A 19,522-nucleotide genomic window follows, 5' to 3' on the forward strand; every position below is an offset into this window, starting at 1 on the left:
AAGAAACGGGAAGAGGGAAAATGAGTAGCTTCTTGTTTGTGCGTGCGTGAGATGGTCCGCTCATGGCGGCACAGTGCGAAGAACCTTGTTGTCGGACGGCCGAGCGGTCTCTTTCCGTGCCGACTTCAGACTTCACCTGCTCATCACATCAACGGGTCAGGTGAGGAAACATCCTGGCATGATCATGCGCAATGGGTGGCAAAGATCGATCTTTCATCGTGTCAGACGCAAGCTGAATGGCGCCTGTCCCGTGCACGTGAGCCTGTCACATCAACGTAATTGCCCGTGGTTACCTGCAGTTCGGAAGTTAAGTTGTGTGAGAATTAGTCGTGTGTTAGTCACGCGGCTACTGGAGAAAATCCTTCAGCTAAGCTAGTGATTGAGTGAATTAGAAGTTAGTTCGTTGAAGGCCAAGTTGTGGGAAATCTTAGCTACATGCATCATCTCTGCAACCAGCTCGGGTAGATAAAGAGACAAGCATGAATAAAGCAGGTCCTCCTGGCAGCTCGGGTAAATAGAGAGATAAGGGCATCTTTACGAGGGTGACGCAAATAGATGCCCAAATTGATTGGCTACATCCGTTTGCATCGTCTATGGACATCGAAATAGTTCGCTAGGTCAAGATTATCCGTTTGCGTCGCGACGCAGCCCCAGCGTTCCAACGCATTTCATCCGACGAGACCGGCATGTGTACTAGAGAAAAAATTATTTATCATGGTAGATATGATTACAATCGGGATTCTGAAACATGTTAAAATTAATTAAACATAGAAACGAATTAGACACTAACATTTCTAGGTACAATCTAGCTATTTTTCTTTGAAGGCCCCACCTCGTCATCCTCACGAGATAATTCCTGCTCATCACCTCCTTGAAAGAGGCATTGTCGGTCGACGCGTCCGAGGAGCTTGTGTCCCCCTCCGATGAGTAGTTATTGGGGTCTTCGTCGTCGTCGGTGCACGCCTGCTGCGCCTCCGCCCGTGGCTTCGCCTTCGCTCGGACCCTTGCCACCTTCTTTGCCACCGCCGCCTCCTCGACCGCCTCCAGGCGTCTCCACCTTCCATCTTCATCCTCTTCCTTTTCCCTCCTCCTCGTCCTGGCCGTCATCGGCGATGGCCTCCCACTCCTCCTCCTGGCCGTTCGTCGGCGGGAAGCTAGAGCTGCTCGGCGTGGCAGCTCTATCCCACCAATGGCGCCACCCCGACGGCTTCCCCTCGCTATCGGTGTCAGTGGTAGAGTTGAATGGCACCGGCCGGCTGCAGTTCAGGCGTACGGGTCTTATTGAGCGGGGATTAATGGTAGCGCATATAACGAAGAGGGTTGCAGTTACTCTTCCGTGACGGTTCGCGCTTCATTCCGGTGGTTCGCGGGTCGATCGATGCGGTTGCCGCTCCAGCGGTTGCCCTTCCCGGCTGTGCTTAAATTTCGCCGGCTCGAATCTGGATCGCTACCAAGCGGGTCTGTGGGACAAACACGGGGACACTCGGCACGATCGCGCATCCGCAGAGGCGCAAACGTGATGCATATTTGGACCGAGTTTGCGTCTCCACGGATAGCCCGGTCACTATGCGGCTCCCCGCTGAAGCAGGATGCAGACACATTTTTCGATCGCACGAACACAAACGGTTACTCAGCGTCCGTTTGGAGATGCTCAGATGCCCTAAGGAGCAAGTGGATTTGGTGTGGTGCTCCCTGCTCTGTGTATAAATGGAGATCAACATCCAAGGCCCTCCTCCCACACACACACACTAGAGAGCAGAGCAGAGTCTTGCACCAGTATCTGCCCTCTCCTGTACGTAGAGCATCCATCAGGTTCACGGACAAACATGTCCCCGATGAAGGTGTTCGGGCACCCGATGTTGACGAACGTCGCACGGGTGATGCTCTTCCTGGAGGAGGTCGGCGCCGAGTACGAGCTCGTGCCCGTCGACTACCTCGCCGGCGAGCACAAGCGCCCCCAACACCTCCAGCTAAACGTAAGCAGACGACAATTCGTCGGTCTCACCGTATCAGGTGATGATTTCTGACAGAGATGATGCTACCTTTTCCTTGCAGCCGTTTGCGAAGATGCCTGGGTTCCAAGATGGCGATCTCGTCCTGTTCGGTGAGCCCTCCCTCCATCCAGCCGTACTTGGCACGAATCAATCATTCCTGTCTGTTATGTTAATCTTTATATTCGCTTCTCTAACAAACACTGCCGACGAGTGAGTTCACAGAGTCGCGCGCTATCGGCAAGTACGTCATCCGCAAGTACGGGACAGCCGACCTCGACCTCCTCGGAGAAAACAGCGGCATCGAAGCATCAGCAATGGTGGACCTGTGGACGGAGGTGGAGGCCCAGCAGTACTACCCGGCCATCGCGCCCGCCGTGTTCGAGTGCATCATCAATCCCTCCATAATGCGTACCGCGCCGACGAACCAGACCGGCGTCGACGAGAGCCTGGAGCGGCTGAGGGGTGTGCTGGGGATCTACGAGGACCGGCTGGAGAAGAGCAAGTACTTGGCCGGGGACTCCGTCAGCTTCGCCGATCTGAACCACATCCCATTCACCTTCTACTTCATGACGACGCCGCACGCGTCTCTGTTCGATGAGTACCCCAAGGTGAAGGCCTGGTGGGAGAGCCTGATGGCAAGGCCGGCGGTGCAGAGGGTCTGCAAGCATATGCCTACCAAGTTTTAGTTGCGTACTTCGTCCCGTTCCTAAATAAGTGGTCATCTATCTCTAAATTTTATCCACAAAAAGTGTACTCCTATCTTTTTAATATATTTTAACAGTTTCTCTTTAATCACACGAAAATCAAACCCAATAATATTAAGCACAAATTCTTCTTGTTTTCTACATGCATTTAGTTTATTGAAGATGAAAGATTTAAAGAGGAGAGATGCATGTTTCCATATTTTTCACTGTATTTCATAATTTAACTTAAAAAATTCGTATGTACACTTATTTGTGGACGAAGGTAGTACATATTTATATCCGCCTCTGCCTGTGATGAGTCCATTCACTGGGACCTTGATGCTTTGAGATATGTGTTGCCAAACGTACTAAAAAGTAACGAAACAGCGAGATTTCCTTCATGCGAGATCTGGGACAAAGTAATTTTCCCGTGTCAAGTGAATTTGATGTGGAATAAATGGATATATGTTCAGTATTGAGCATGCCTAATTTTTTTCACTACAGTATTAAAGCTCAATCGGTGTCCGTGTACGTTGGTCGTTAATTTGCTACCGTCCGAGCATGGAGAAAATCAGCCCCTCATCTTGAACCGGAATGTAAGAAAAAATCGCAAAAAAGTAAAGTATGATGTTTTTATTTCCAACCGGGCTTCTCACCCATTTTCGCAAAATGGAAATACAATGTTCAACTGTGACGCAAAAATAGAAACCTTTGTGACGCTTCACGAGAAAGGGGTAGGAAAAAGAGAAGCGAGCTGGGCATTAACAGAAACCCACTGTGACGCTCCAAGTCAAGGTGTCACTATGGCGCAAAAACCTCTTACCACCTTTCACTCTTGTATGTTCAGACAAAACAAACATCACATCAAACAAAGTTCACCAAAAGAAGACCACATACTAACTTCCCAAGATAAACCAACTACTCAAGGTACTAGGAATAGACAGAACGCCAACACTCATCAACTTTGATCACCAAAGAGAAGAAAAAATATTAAAAAATAGGAACCACAAAACAATTAATAAAATTAGAAAAATATAGTCTACTGATAATTTACAGTTTAGATGAAGATATGCGTGAACCATTGGCCTCAAAAGGAGAAAACTAAGGTGTTACGTGATTAACATTGTTGATGGAGAGTAAATACACAATACTCAGCTCTTCTACAACTAAATGTTAGTGTCACATGGATAGCAAGAAGAGAATAGACAAGACTCTAGATTTTTATGATAAATTAGTCTATAAAAGCAACTGAATTAGTTTATCCTATCGGATCAATAATTCATGCCTCAAGAAATCTGGTGTAGGTAAAATGAAGAGCTTAATCGAAAATATCACCACAGCGAGATCGTGAACCAAAAAAAGTAAAGCACCCAGCAATAGAATAGTCAAATCAGGAAACAGAACTAGCACACCTGCTTTGGTTTGTTTTCTGAAGCTTTTGTGGAGTAAGATGCAGATGGTCTTACTGAAGAAGTACTTTGGGACACTCTTTACGCACTGTTAGAGAACCTGACCAGTTTGAATTGATCTTATATTTGTTAAAGATGATGCTGGAATGTTTTTAAAAAGTGAGCCCCATCGGCATTGAGTAACGTCCATAGATGCGCAATATTGAAATGAACTGTTATTCCAGATTTAACAACACGGTACACAGAACAAACCATTATTTTAACACCATTAGAATCAAACCATAGAGAAATTAACACATATTATATTGTGATCCAAATTTGTTCTAAGGAGAGGCTAACTTCTGACGAGCGAAGCGAGTCTCCCAGCTATACGAATCGATGCCACCGTCTATATATACCTCATTTAAGCCACCGGCTAGGGTTTATCAGATTATAAGATAACCCACCCCATGCGCCACTAAAACCTATTTCTGTGGCGCATCCCAACCCCATGCGCCACTAAAACTTAGTTTCCGTGGCGCTTGGACCACGGTGCGCCACATAAAATTGGCGCATGGGCTGGTGCACCACATAAAACTGGCGCATGGGCTGGTGCGGCACAGAATTACTATTTTAGTGGCGTCGATTCTGCAGCGCACTGCCCATGCGCCACAGAATGGCACTTTTGGTGCGCCAGTGAAGATCATTTCCCTACTAGTGTGGCACTAAGAACTATGAACAACATGAGAGAAATAGATCAAACTACTGCCACAAATCCGTATTCCAGAGGTGGACTACTCCCCCTTGATCATGGTGATGATGATGAAGACGTTGGAGAAGGTGGAGATCCCTCCGGTGGTGATCCTGGCGGAGTTTTCCCCCTCCAATATTTGATGTTGCAGCCTATGTTTTCGTTTTTCTGTCTTCTACGACGCTTTCCTCCTGAGAACTCTTCGAGGAAATATGTATTGTGATTTTTAGGTCAAAATACGTCGGTTAGCGAAAGAATCGGATCAATTGGACGATCGATGGCTGAAAGAGGGTGGGTGGCGCGCCCACCATGTTTGGGTGCGCCACATGTCCTCTTTTGGGCCTTATCCAAGTCTGCTTCAAAGCTTCAGGGTGCTTCTCCGTATGAAAAAGTGACGCTCCAAATATCCCAAGTCAATTTGACTCGGATTTCCTGTTGTGTAGAGTTATAAATCAAATAAAGGAGATCATTGGTAAATCCCCATAAATCAATATAAAATAAGGTATTATCATCATATATGTTGCAAATATGTGGAAATTCAATATGATAAAGGACAAAGTTCATGTATGCATTATACATGCATCACCATCGCACACGGTTACCGTGTGTACTCTTTTGGCGTATCGCCTACCTTTGCATAGCGACGGTTAGGTTTATCTTGTGATAGCCCATTTCAGCCGTGTGTGACAGCCCGATATGTACTAGTGTACATGCTAGTTCTGCCTCCTACATAGGTATGCGAGTTGGAAATGGAGGATCTTAGGAGGGGAATTAGTTAAAGTTAGGGAGCATCAACTAAGTAGTAACACCTAGGATTTTGAATTAACTCCGCTATTTGGAAGACGGAGGAAATGAAAGTGGAAGAAGTTATCGAAACTTGGAACCACATGTGTAGGATAACGTTGCATAGAAAACAAAAAATTTCCTACCGCGAACACGCAATCCAAGCCAAGATGCAATCTAGAAGACGGTAGCAACGAGGGGTTTATCGAGTCTCACCCTTGAAGAGATTCCAAAGCCTACAAGATGAGGCTCTTGTTGCTGCGGTAGAAGTTCACTTGCCGCTTGCAAAAGCGCGTAGAAGATCTTGATCACCGGCGCCACGAACGGGCAGCACCTCCGTACTCGATCACACGTTCGGTTGTTGATGAAGACGACGTCCACCTCCCGTTCCAGCGGGCAGCGGAAGTAGTAGCTCCTCTTGAATCCGACAGCACGACGGCGTGGTGTCGGTGGTGGTGGAGAACTCCGGCGGAGCTTCGCTAAAGCACGCGGGAGCTATGGAGGAGAGGGGGGCGGCTAGGGTTTGGGAGGGGGTGGCCGGCCACTTGGGGGGTGCGGCCAGGTGGTGGTCTTGAGGTGGCCGGCCCCCTCCCCTTGTCCCTCATTATATAGGTGGAAGCCCCAAGGGTTGGACTACAAGTCTGTGGTGACCCGGCATACCACTGCATGGTGTAGTATGCAAGTCTGATATAACACCAATGAAACACCGTTCCACTAGTATTATATCGCTCAGAGTGGTACAACAGAAACATATGCGGGTCCAAGGCATGTCTATAGAATTACAACATTGACTCTGTTACATAAGATCATCACGGCCTCCTACTTTACAATGAGGTAAAGCGCAAATAATTCCGGAAGAACGACTCGTAGACTAGTCTTATCACGAACTCTATTTGTAGAGTATTTAACCGCTACGAGAGGCTATGAATAGATTCTAGCTAAATAGGAGCTAAGTTTAGGAAGCTAGTTCCTTTCTATTGCTAATCTAGGTTTCTCCTTGTTGGATGTGGTATCTGCCTCTTCTGACAGGTTCCTGTCCCTTGAAGTAGTTGTTGACTCCTCGGTCTTCGTGTTGTACTGTAGATCCTCCATCGATGCCTCCTTATCTAAGCAGGGGATTTAAGAGTGGGATGAGTACGAGCGTACTCAACAAGTTCATTATAGGAAAGAGGTGTTTAATGCACTAGCTACGGCATTAGATCAGAAAGTCTAATACCAATGCAGGTTTTCATAACCATTTCTTCAAGAGGTTGCTTTTATTCAGAAAAACTATGTCCGTCAGCCTTCACCGGTTTACTAGAACTTCATGGAGCTCCTTTCCGGCCGCGTTCGCGAGTTCCATATCCCGGAACGGGGAGTGACGAGTCACGGTTCTTTACACTCTGCAGAGGTGTGTTGCTTTACCCATAAGAGATCTTAACCTTGGTGCCAACCGAGCCGCGTGCTCGTCCACACTTCCTTTGGTGTGAGGCCCGGTATAAGGTCTAGCCAATCATGTTCCTCCGCTACCTCGAACACCCACCCTTTGTTGCATGCGCCGACCCTGAGTCCACGTCGGTCCCATTATTCCTGTAGATTTCAAGGTGGACCCCGACCACGACAACAGTGCTGGGCTCTACCATACACTCCTACGCCGGTGGCTGCAACCCATCCTAGACCGCAATACCGTGGGGACTTAGGACTCCCCAGCCTCACCATCTTGCTCCTTCGGGCGACAAGTGTACTACGGACTATGCCGTGGGGACTTAGGACTCCCCAGCCTCACCAGCTTGCCCCCTTGGATTACAAGTGTACTACGGTAAAGCGCATCCGTTGATGAACGAGAGGTGGAAACACTTTTGACTACTCCGTCCCACTCCGGATCTTATGGTTAACACGGGTATTACGGCACAAGAATCACTGGCGACATTTGTTGTTTAATCCTAGATGGATATAAACCCGTGCAATGGAACCTCCACCATATCAACACAATCCATGGTTCCATTGCCCACCACATAGTCATATTCATAGTTATGAAAGTAGTGGTTTTGATTTTTATGCAATAGTGATAACCATAATACTTTGCAAGTAATTTGATAAAAATACTCAAATGACATGAGCAAGTGATGAACTTGCCTTTCTTGACTGCAAGATTATGCGAGGCAAGGTCTTCGATACGCAATAACTCCAAATTCTGAAATAGCATCATCGTCCGGTAAGGACGATGTTTAAAAGATTGGCAAGGATGCATTAATGCATAAGTATGAGATGCAATCGCTCTAAGCGTGACCTAACCCCGATGATTTAGGATCAGTGAGTTGTAATGATTGGTTCAGGGTGTGTTGCACTTTTAGAATGATTCTCATACAAGGTTCTTATTCAGGTGTGGTTACATGGTATCATGAACAGGTGCTGCAAGATATCATAATAATAGCATTATTAGCACACAACAATAACATTTGGTATAATCCTAACATGTGATGACTAGTGGTTGGTTTTAATACTACATGGCATGGTTGATGATTAATTATCATATACTTTAAAAAGAATAACTTTTGAAGAATATGTTCTTTAATAAAGAACAAGTATGAATAATTAGGTTGGGGTTGTTTAGGTTTGCTATTGAATTTCCTAAGTAAAGATTGGTTGGTTCCTAAATAGGATGTTTGTTAATTATTTAACACTAGTAGGGTTTAGTGGATATGGGATATGATGTTAATATTAGCATGGTTGCTATTGGAGTTCATCACAATGATGTGATGCTAGTTAAGGTTAATTAAGGATGAGATCCTTGTGATAGGAACTAGGTTTGATTAAGATGAACACATGGGATGCTAATTAGTAGTGATAGGGTTCCCATATGTTATGTGGATTTGAACAAGCATTTAGTTGCTAAATATGAATCTATGATTACTAATGAAGTAACATGATCACATGTTACTTAGGGTTTATGTTTGGGAATAATTTAGGGTTCATATGAAGTAGTGGAGCTAAGGTTCCTAATTGAATTAGGGTTTTGGGGTTCCACATGAAATGATGAGTTCCTAGTTTTCTACCATATGGAACTAGGGTTTCTTAATCACCATATAGTTCTATGATTAATAACTTCAATTTAAAGTTGAAGTCATTAATAATTTGGGAATATAAACAATATTGAATTTGGCATTTTATTATTTTAAATAATTAATAACTAGGTAATTATTAATTAGGGTTTAATTCTCACTAATAATGATTTAACAAATAATAAATAAAGAAAATTAGATTTCATGTTTTTCTTTATTTATTTATTGGTTATTATTTAATTTGGATAGTTTTCCTAATTTCTGAATTTTAATTGTATTAAGAATTAAAATAAAAAGTTTAAATAACAAGTATTAAATAATTGAATTTTTATTAAAAATAAAAATTTCATTTTATATTTTTATTGGATAGAGTTTACTTTTCTAAGAATTTTGATATATTATTTACCTTTTTCTGAGTTATAATGAATTTTATATGAATTTGCAAAGTATCAGGTATTTCCTGGATTTAAATTTTAAGTAGAAATACAATTTGTACCGGTTCGGGTTTACCCCAAGTCGCAGACATGTGGGGTCAAAGCCAGGTCAGATGCCACATGGGCAAAGACTGGTCAAAGACCTCGTGGGGGACCCACTGACCACGTTGCTCCCGCCGGCGGCCAGAAAACGACCGCGCCGCCGATTTAAGGCCTACTGGGATGCGTGACTAGTATTTTTCGGACCCCCTCTTCACGCTGAGTCCGATTGTGGTGTTGATTACTCGAATAGATCACCGGAGCATCACCGTCGAATGCATCTGCGGCGGCGCAACTCCGGCGAGTGCACGAATCGCATGCTAAGGTTGATGAAATTGCACAATTAAGGAGTCTCTGAGTGCGTCTACTCACCCTGATGATGTTGGGATGGTCGATGAGGAGGTTTGGCGACGGTGGCGAGCTCGATTTCAAGAATACCGAGGATTACCGGAGAAAGGGAACGGTGAGATTGGCCCGAGCTCCGATCTCCCCTTGATGCTAGGCTTCTACCGGACGTTGTACACGTCGAGGCGCACCTCCTCGACCTCTACACGGATGCTTGGGGCGACTCCGGTCGTCCGCTTCTTCTCCGACGCCGGTGGTAACTGGCAGACCATTGCCAGGGATAGGGAGTGAATGAGAGGGCGAGGCTAGGCGGGGAGTAACTAGGGTTCTTTGGCGGAGCTCCTGACGCGTTTATAGGGCTTGACAAGGACGGAATCGTCCTTTCCATCACCGGCGACGGCTCAGATACACCGGTGATGTCGGCAAGGTTTTGGGCACGAATCCCCTCGTGTTTGGATCAATTCGGACGCGGCTATACTTGAATTCATTGTTGAGCTGGTCGCAGGCGTCCGCGCTTGTCCTTATCGAGGACGGGGTCGTGGCCGACTGGCACCGCCGCGGTGGCGAGCTCGGGAAGGAGGACGAAGACGTTTCTCCTCTTATTTGGATACCGTTTCGGTGATGGGCTGAGTTGGGCTGTGTTGTGGGCCAGTGCTAGGCTCGGCAGCCGGGCTGCTGGTGGGCTGTGGCGGCCAGGTAAGGTCCAGGTCAGTCCCTTTTCTTTCTTATTTTCTTTTCTATTTTCTTTTTCTCTTTTTGGGTTTTGCTTATTTTTGAATTCAAATCTAACCTTTGTGGTTTTTGTAGACTTCTCAATTATGTTAATTTACTGAATATCTATCGTAATGACTATTACACCACTCTTCTAATTGAAGAAGGTATTTTATAATTGTTTAATTTTATATATGTGGGCTTATCCAAAATAGCAATTAATTATGAGTTTATATCCTCATTTTATTTTTATGTTTTTCTTGTGGATCAATCTGTTTGAGGTATTAGAGTTGATAATTCCAGCTCAAGGTATTTCAGGGGTTATCATTAGGACTTTTTATCTTATTTGATAAGTTGGGTGTTCACATATGATTTTATGTGAGCATCAATCTATTAGGGTTTTATGATTTCTATTTCACTCCCCTTGTAAAGTTAACACTATTATTATCTTAAAAGTACCTAAGGTAGGTATTGTCTCCCTCAAGGTTGCTCTTGGTTACAATAATAAGTGGTTGATAATCACACATGGGTTTAGTTATAGGACTTAGCATTAGGTGGCTCTTTGTTTTATAATTGAAGCATAGGATTTGATTAATGAACCACTAGGGTTCAAATGCTAATTACCTATGGACACATGGATTGAATCTCAATTATGGTCTGGGTTTATTTTATGATTGCCATAATGGTGTATAAACTAGGGTTGAGATATAATTCTAGTTTATGGAATTGGGATGACATCATATTGCATTTGCTAGGGTTTAATCTCCCCTAACCTTGATAAAGTGGTTGTTTACTTATCATTTTATGTTCTCCTCTAGTTACTATGATATTGAGAGTTAGTTTTATCTTCTACCAAATGGGCTTCTATTGTTAACCTCAATTTATCATTTAAGTAACTACATTGGTTATAGTTCTTTTTATAATTAACTTTGGTCATATGGATATATGGTTTCTCACCATAGAAAGTATAGAGTTTTACTCTAAGGTTTTCTTATGTTTCTTAAATGAAGAATATGTGGAATGTAGGTATGGTAGAATTCTACTTATGATCACCAATTGAATCACAAGTTAAGGTTGGAATATAAGCCTAGGGTTGCCTACTAGTTACCACCCTATGATTTCATGTGGTGAATGAGATCTACTTATCCTGTTAGGGTTTATTCTCCATACCTCAAGTTCTTAGGGTTTATGATCATCACTTAATTAATAATGATCAAGGTTTGGCTTCCTAAGGATCTCTCATTAAATGGGGTTCTCGCTTCCATGATCAAGCATTGTCTAGATTAACTAAACATAATATCTCCCTTATAGTTTCTTGAGTGGACATGGTTATGGTTGTCTCAATTATCTTGAGTATAACACCATGGTTTGAGCTCTTTCATTTAAGAACAGATTATTCTAGGGTTTATGGTGTACTCCTAATATCTCCTTAGGTATCTAGGCTAAGGTTTCATTTGTCTAGTTTAATTGGGTTAGTCTCTTCCTCACCTCATCAATTCGGGGTATGGTATTATTCCATGTGATATTAGGTTATCTCCCCACTCCAAAGGAAATGGTTTTCAACCTAATACTTTAATTCAATGATTGTCCTTGAGTCTTAAATAGGTAAAACTAAGAGTGGTATGAATGGTCTCACTCATTTGGGAAGGACTTGAATGATACTCTAGGGTTCCTCTTGAAGATGATGATTGATACGTCTCCGACGTATCGATAATTTCTTATGTTCTATGCCATATTATTGATGATACCTACATGTTTTATGCACACTTTATGTCATATTCGTGCATTTTCTGGAACTAACCTATTAACAAGATGCCGAAGTGCCGATTCTTGTTTTACTGCTGTTTTTGGTTTCAGAAATCCTAGTAAGGAAATATTCTCGGAATTGGACGAAATCAAAGCCCGGGGGCCTATTTTTCCACGAAGCTTCCAGAAGTCCGAAGACGAGACGAAGAGGGGCCACGGGGTGGCCAAACCCTAGGGCGGCGCGGCCCCACCCCTGGCCGCGCCGGCCTATGGTATGGGCCCCCCGTGCCGCCTCTTGACTTGCCCTTCCGCCTACTTAAAGCCTCCGTGACGAAACCCCCAGTGCCGAGAGCCACGGTACGGAAAACCTTGCGAGACGCCGCCGCCGCCGATCCCATCTCGGGGGATCCAGGAGATCGCCTCCGGCACCCTGCCGGAGAGGGGAATCATCTCCCGGAGGACTCTACACCGCCATGGTCGCCTCCGGAGTGATGAGTGAGTAGTTCACCCCTGGACTATGGGTCCATAGCGGTAGCTAGATGGTTGTCTTCTCCTCATTGTGCTTCATTGTTGGATCTTGTGAGCTGCCTAACATGATCAAGATCATCTATCTGTAATTCTATATGTTGTGTTTGTCGGGATCCGATGGATAGAGAATACTATGTCATGTTAATTATCAAGTTATTATACATGTGTTGTTTATGATCTTGCATGCTCTCCGTTTCTAGTAGAGGCTCGGCCAAGTTTTTACTTTTAACTCCAAGAGGGAGTATTTATGCTCGATAGTGGGTTCATGCCTGCATTGACACTCGGGACGATGACGAGAAAGTTCTAAGGTTGTGTTGTGCTTGTTGCCACTAGGGATAAAACATTGGCGCTATGTCCGAGGATGTAGTTGTTGATTACATTACGCACCATACTTAATGCAATTGTCCGTTGTTAGCAACTTAATACCGGAGGGGTTCGGATGATAACTCTGAAGGTGGACTTTTTAGGCATAGATGCGAGTTGGATGGCGGTCTATGTACTTTGTCGTAATGCCCAATTAAATCTCACTATACTTATCATGTCATGTATGTGCATTGTTATGCCCTCTCTATTTGTCAATTGCCCGACTGTAATTTGTTCACCCAACATGCTTTTATCTTATGGGAGAGACACCTCTAGTGAACTGTGGACCCCGGTCCATTCTTTAATACTGAAATACAAATCTTCTGCAATACTTGTTTTTACTATTTTCTCTGCAAACAATCATCTTCCACACAATACGGTTAATCCTTTGTTACAGCAAGCCGGTGAGATTGACAACCTCACTTGTTTCGTTGGGGCAAAGTACTTTGGTTGTGTTGTGCGGGTTCCACGTTGGCGCCGGAATCTCCGGTGTTGCGCCGCACTACATCCCGCCACCATCAACCTTCAACGTGCTTCTTGGCTCCTCCTGGTTCGATAAACCTTGGTTTCTTTACGAGGGAAAACTTGCTTCGCTGTGCGCATCATACCTTCCTCTTGGGGTTGCCCAACGAACGTGTGAAATACACGCCATCAAGCTCTTTTTACGGCGCCGTTGCCGGGGAGATCAAGACACGCTGCAAGGGGAGTCTCCACTTCTCAATCTCTTTACTTTGTTTTTGTCTTGCTTTATTTTATTTACTACTTTGTTTGCTGCATTATATCGAAAACACAAAAAAATTAGTTTACTTGCATTTACTTTATCTAGTTTGCTTTATTTACTATTGCTAAAATGGCCAACCCTGAAAATACTAAGTTGTGTGACTTCACTAGCACAAATAATAATGATTTCTTATGCACACATATTGCTCCACCTGCTACTACAGCGAGAATTCTTTGAAATTAAACCTCGCTTTACTTAATCTTGTCATGAGAGAGCAATTTTCTGGTGTTAGTTATGATGATGCTGCTGCCCATCTCAATAATTTTGTTGAACTATGTGAAATGCAAAAGTATAAAGATGTAGATGGTGACATTATAAAATTAAAATTGTTCCCTTTCTCATTAAGAGGAAGAGCTAAAGATTGGTTGCTATCTCTGCCTAAGAATAGTATTGATTCATGGACTAAATGCAAGGATGCTTTTATTGGTAGATATTATCCCCCTGCTAAAATTATATCTTTGAGGAGTAGCATAATGAATTTTAAACAATTAGATAATGAACATGTTGCTCAAGCTTGGGAAAGAATGAAATCTCTCGGTTAAAAATTGCCCAACCCATGGATCGACTACTTGGATGATCATCCAAACCTTCTATGCAGGACTAAATTTTTCTTCGCGGAATTTATTGGATTCAGACTGCTGGAGGTACCTTTATGTCCATCACTCTTGGTGAAGCAACAAAGCTTCTTGATAATATGATGGTTAATTACTCCGAATGGCACACGGAAAGAGCTCCACAAGGTAAGAAGGTAAATTCTGTTGAAGAATCCTCTTCCTTGAATGATAAGGTTGATGCTATTATGTCTATGCTTGCGAATGATAGGACTAATGTTGATCCTAATAATGTTCCATTAGCTTCATTGGTTGCACAAGAAGAACATGTTGATGTAAACTTCATTAAAAATAATAATTTCAACAACAATGCTTATCGGAACAATTCTAGTAATAACTATAGGCCATATCCTTATAATAATGGTAACGGTTATGCTAATTCTTATGGGAATTCTTACAACAATAATAGGAATACACCCCCTGGACTTGAAGCCATGCTTAAAGAATTTATTAGTACACAAACTGCCTTTAACAAATCGTTGAGGAAAAGCTCAATAAAATTGATATTCTTGTTTCTAGAGTTGATAGTCTTGCCTCCGATGTTGATCTTTTGAAATCGAAAGTTATGCCTAATAGGGATATTGAAAATAAAATTGTTACTACAGAAAATGCCATCCAAGTTAGAATTAATGAGAATATAAGATTAATGGCTGAAGCTAGCGTGCTAGGTGGGATAGAGAAGAAAATGAAAAACTAGCTAAAAAGGAAAATGTAGCTAAAGTTTGGACGATTACCACCACTAGCAATGCTAATGATTCATATGTTGCTGCACCTCCTACTATCCATGATAAAATAATTGGTGTTAGCAAAGCTTCTACTCCTAGTGCAAAGCGCGCAAAATTACCTGAAACTGCTAAAGCTGCTGAAGCTGCTTGTGATAAAGCTGCTGAAATTTTTTCCAACCTTGGGGATGATAATCCCATTGCTTTAGATTGTAATGATTTAGATTTTGATGATTGCCATATCTCTGAAGTTATAAAGTTCTTGCAAAAACTTGCTAAGAGTCCCAATGCTAGCGCTATAAATTTGGCTTTCACAAAACATATTACAAATGCTCTCATAAAAGCTAGAGAAGAGAAACTAAAACTTGAAACTTCTATTCCTAGAAAGCTATAGGATGGTTGGGAGCCCATCATTAAAATGAGAGTCAAAGATTTTGATTGTAATGCCTTATGTGATCTTGGTGCAAGTATTTCTGTTATGCCTAAAAAAGTCTATGATATGCTTGACTTGCCACCATTGAAGAATTGTTATTTGGATGTTAATCTCAGCTGATAATGCTAAAAAGGAACCTTTGGGGAAAGTTGATAATGTTCATATTATGGTTAACAATAACCTTGTCCCCGTTGATTTTGTTGTCTTGGATATTGAATGCAATGCATCTTGCCCCATTATATTGGGAAGACCTTTTCTTCGAACCGTTGGTGCTACTATTGATATGAAGGAAGGTAATATTAAATATCAATTTCCTCTCAAGAAAGGTATGGAACACTTCCCTAGAAAGAGAATGAAGGTACCTTATGATTCTATTATTAGAACAAATTATGATGTTGATGCTTCATCTCTCGATGTTACTTGAGTTACACTTTCTGCGCCTAGCTGAAAGGCGTTAAAGAAAAGCGCTTATGGGAGACAACCCATGTTTTTACTCCAGTATTTTTGTTTTATATTTGTGTCTTGGAAGTTGTTTACTACTGTAGCAACCTCTCCTTATCTTAGTTTTATGTTTTGTTGTGCCAAGTAAAGTCTTTGATAGAAAAGTAAGTACTAGATTTGGATTACTGCACGGTTCCAGAATTCTTTGCTGTCACGAATCTGGGTCTATCTCCCTGTAGGTAGCTCAGAAAATTACGCCAATTTACGAGCATGATCCTCAGATATGTACGCAACTTTCATTCAATTTGAGCATTTTCGTTTGAGCAAGTCTGGTGGCCTAATAAAATCCATCTTTACGGACTGTTCTGTTTTGGCAGATTCTGTCTTTTATTTCGCATTGCCTCTTTTGCTATGTTGGATGAATTTCTTTGATCCATTAATGTCCAGTAGCTTTATGCAATGTCCAGAAGTGTTAAGAATGATTGTGTCACCTCTGAACATGTGAATTTTTATTATGCACTAACCCTCTAATGAGTTGTTTCGAGTTTGGTGTGGAGGAAGTTTTCAAGGATCAAGAGAGGAGTATGATGCAATATGATTAAGGAGAGTGAAAGCTCTAAGCTTGGGGATGCCCCGGTGGTTCACCCCTGCATATATTAAGAAGACTCAAGCGTCTAAGCTTGGGGATGCCCAAGGCATCCCCTTCTTCATCGACAACATTATCGGGTTCCTCCCCTGAAACTATATTTTTATTCGGCCACATCTTATGTACTTTGCTTGGAGCGTCGGTTTGTTTTTGTTTTTGTTTTGTTTGAATAAAATGGATCCTAGCATTCACTTTATGGGAGAGAGACACGCTCCGCTGTTGCATATGGACAAATATGTCCTTAGGTTCTACTCATAGTATTCATGGCGAAGTTTCTTCTTCGTTAAATTGTTATATGGTTGGAATTGGAAAATGCTACATGTAGTAACTCTAAAATGTCTTGGATAATTTGATACTTGGCAATTGTTGTGCTCATGTTTAAGCTCTTGCATCATATACCTTGCACCCATTAATGAAGAAATACTTAGAGCTTGCTAATTTGGTTTGCATATTTGGTTTCTCTAGAGTCTAGATAAACATCTAGTATTGAGTTTTGAACAACAAGGAAGACGGTATGGAGTCTTATAATGTTTACCATATGTCTTTTATGTGAGTTTTGCTGTACCGTTCATCCTTGTGTTTGTTTCAAATAACCTTGCTAGCCTAAACCTTGTATCGAGAGGGAATACTTCTCATGCATCCAAAATACTTGAGCCAACCACTATGCCATTTGTGTCCACCATACCTACCTACTACATGGTATTTACCAGCCATTCCAAAGTAAATTGCTTGAGTGCTACCTTTAAAATTCCATCATTCACCTTTGCAATATATAGCTCATGGGACAAATAGCTTAAAAACTATTGTAGTATTGAATATGTACTTATGCACTTTATCTCTTATTAAGTTGCTTGTTGAGCGATAACCATGTTTACGGGACGCCATCAACTATTCTTTGTTGGATATCATGTGAGTTGCTATGCATGTCCGTCTTGTACGAAGCAAGAGAGATCTACCACCTTCATGGTTGGAGCATGCATATTGTTAGAGAAGAACTTTGGGCCGCTAACTAAAGCCATGATTCATGGTGGAAGTTTCAGTTTGGACACATATCCTCAATCTCATATGAGAATAATAATTGTTGCCACATGCTTATGCATAAAAGAGGAGTCCATTATCTGTTGTCCATGTTGTCCCGGTATGGATGTCTAAGTTGAGAATAATCAAAAGCGAGAAATCCAAAATGCGAGCTTTCTCCTTAGACCTTTGTACAGGCGGCATGGAGGTACCCCATTGTGACACTTGGTCAAAACATGTGCATTGCAAAGATCCGGTAGTCCAAGTTAATTAGGACAAGGTGCGGGCACTATTAGTATACTATGCATGAGACTTGCAACTTGTAAGATATAATGTACATAACTCATATGCTTTATTACTACCGTTGACAAAATTGTTTCATGTTTTCAAAATAAAAGCTCTAGCACAAATATAGCAATCGATGCTTTCCTCTTTGAAGGACCATTCTCTTTACTTTTATGTTGAGTCGGTTCACCTATCTCTCTCCACCTCAAGAAGCAAACACTTGTGTGAACCGTGCATTGATTCCTACATACTTGCATATTGTACTTGTTATGTTGCTCTATGTTGACTATTATCCATGAGATATACATGTTACAAGTTGAAAGCAACCGCTGAAACTTAATCTTCCTTTGTGTTGCTTCAATACCTTTACTTTGATTTATTGCTTTATGAGTTAACTCTTATGCAAGACTTATTGATGCTTGTCTTGAAGTACTATTCATGAAAAGTCTTTGCTTTATGATTCACTTGTTTACTCATGTCATCACCGTTGTTTTGATCGCTGCATCCACTACATATGTTTACAAATAGTATGATCAAGGTTATGATGGCATATCACTTCAGAAATTATCTTTGTTATCGTTTTACCTGCTCGGGACGAGCAGAACTAAGCTTAGGGATGCTTGATACGTCTCCGACGTATCGATAATTTCTTATGTTCTATGCCATATTATTGATGATACCTACATGTTTTATGCACACTTTATGTCATATTCGTGCATTTTCACGGAACTAACCTATTAACAAGATGCCGAAGTGCCGATTCTGCTTTTCTCGCTGTTTTTGGTTTCAGAAATCCTAGTAAGGAAATATTCTCGGAATTGGACGAAATCAAAGCCCGAGGGCCTATTTTTCCACGAAGCTTCCAGAAGTCCGAAGACGAGACGAAGAGGGGCCACGGGGTGGCCAAACCCTAGGGCGGCGCGGCCCCACCCCCGGCCACGCCGGCCTATGGTGTGGGCCCCCGTGCCGCCTCTTGACTTGCCCTTCCGCCTACTTAAAGCCTCCGTGACGAAACCCCCGATGCGAGAGCCACGATACGGAAAACCTTGCGAGACGCCGCCGCCGCCGATCCCATCTCGGGGGATCCGGGAGATCGCCTCCGGCACCCTGCCGGAGAGGGAATCATCTCCTGGAGGACTCTACACCGCCATGGTCGCCTCCGGAGTGATGAGTGAGTAGTTCACCCCTGGACTATGGGTCCATAGCAGTAGCTAGATGGTTGTCTTCTCCTCATTGTGCTTCATTGTTGGATCTTGTGAGCTGCCTAACATGATCAAGATCATATCTGTAATTCTATATGTTGTGTTTGTCGGGATCCGATGGATAGAGAATACTATGTCATGTTAATTATCAAGTTATTATACATGTGTTGTTTATGATCTTGCATGCTCTCCGTTTCTAGTAGAGGCTCTGGCCAAGTTTTTACTTTTAACTCCAAGAGGGAGTATTTATGCTCGATAGTGGGTTCATGCCTGCATTGACACCTGGGACAGTGACAGAAAGTTCTAAGGTTGTGTTGTGTTGTTGCCACTAGGGATAAAACATTGGCGCTATGTCCGAGGATGTAGTTGTTGATTACATTACGCACCATACTTAATGCAATTGTCTCGTTGTTAGCAACTTAATACTGGAGGGGTTCGGATGATAACCTCGAAGGTGGAGTTTTTAGGCATAGATGCGGTTGGATGGCGGTCTATGTACTTTGTCGTAATGCCCAATTAAATATCACTATACTTATCATGTCATGTATGTGCATTGTTATGCCCTCTCTATTTGTCAA

At 42.6% G+C, this 19,522-nt stretch overlaps 1 protein-coding gene across 1 annotated transcript; it reads left to right on the forward strand.

The window, feature by feature from the left end:
* The first annotated feature begins 1,755 nt into the window (after nt 1–1,755).
* On the forward strand, nt 1,756–2,789 carry LOC124661131 (glutathione S-transferase 1-like). Its single transcript, XM_047198988.1, has 3 exons — nt 1,756–1,976; nt 2,056–2,104; nt 2,217–2,789. Exons 1-3 carry the CDS (start codon nt 1,827–1,829, stop codon nt 2,678–2,680), a joined length of 663 nt encoding a protein of 220 aa, XP_047054944.1. The 5' UTR covers nt 1,756–1,826; the 3' UTR covers nt 2,681–2,789.
* The last annotated feature ends 16,733 nt before the right edge of the window (nt 2,790–19,522 follow it).

Source organism: Lolium rigidum, chromosome 6 (genome assembly GCF_022539505.1).
Source record: "Lolium rigidum isolate FL_2022 chromosome 6, APGP_CSIRO_Lrig_0.1, whole genome shotgun sequence".
In the NCBI taxonomy this organism is placed as follows: Eukaryota; Viridiplantae; Streptophyta; class Magnoliopsida; order Poales; family Poaceae; genus Lolium; species Lolium rigidum.

What these genes read in the sequence shown, in the direction of transcription:
- LOC124661131 (XM_047198988.1), top strand. Translation starts at nt 1,827, where the DNA reads ATGTCCCCGATGAAGGTGTTCGGGCACCCGATGTTGACGAACGTCGCA. An exon ending in CCCAACACCTCCAGCTAAAC is followed by an intron (nt 1,977 to 2,055) that starts GTAAGCAGACGA and finishes TTTTCCTTGCAG; the next exon opens with CCGTTTGCGAAGATGCCTGG. An exon ending in TGGCGATCTCGTCCTGTTCG is followed by an intron (nt 2,105 to 2,216) that starts GTGAGCCCTCCC and finishes GTGAGTTCACAG; the next exon opens with AGTCGCGCGCTATCGGCAAG.